This window comes from Morone saxatilis, unplaced genomic scaffold (genome assembly GCF_004916995.1).
Source record: "Morone saxatilis isolate NCDOM2014 unplaced genomic scaffold, NCSU_SB_2.0 Contig7, whole genome shotgun sequence".
Taxonomy (NCBI): domain Eukaryota; kingdom Metazoa; phylum Chordata; class Actinopteri; family Moronidae; genus Morone; species Morone saxatilis.
Window position 1 is genome coordinate 21060567 of NW_023340246.1, and position 244 is coordinate 21060810.

The following is a 244-nucleotide window of genomic DNA, read 5'->3' on the forward strand; positions in this document are numbered from 1 at the left end:
ATCTTCATAGCTTCATGTTTGTGTGTTTGTGTGTGTGTGTGTGTGTGTGTGTGGTCTCAGGTGGTTTGCAGGTTCCTGTGTGAGGAGGACACTGAGACTCTGACAGAAAAACTGTTTATTCCTGCCATCCGCAAGTTCATCGTCAACCATCTTTTAGCAGGTTTCTGTCTTTAAAGAGTTTCTCTTTGTTTTTCTGTTTGTACGTCGACCCTCTACAGAACACTGTACTAATGGGGTGTGTGTG

General features: G+C 43.9%; 1 protein-coding gene across 1 annotated transcript in view; it reads left to right on the plus strand.

The window, feature by feature from the left end:
- gnpat (glyceronephosphate O-acyltransferase) overlaps nt 1-244 on the plus strand; it is a 13269-nt gene that overhangs the window by 8998 nt on the left and 4027 nt on the right. Inside the window, exon 14 of the mRNA XM_035678535.1 lies at nt 61-160. Within this exon, the coding sequence (XP_035534428.1) occupies nt 61-160 (100 nt within the window). The remainder of the gene's footprint in view (nt 1-60; nt 161-244) is intronic.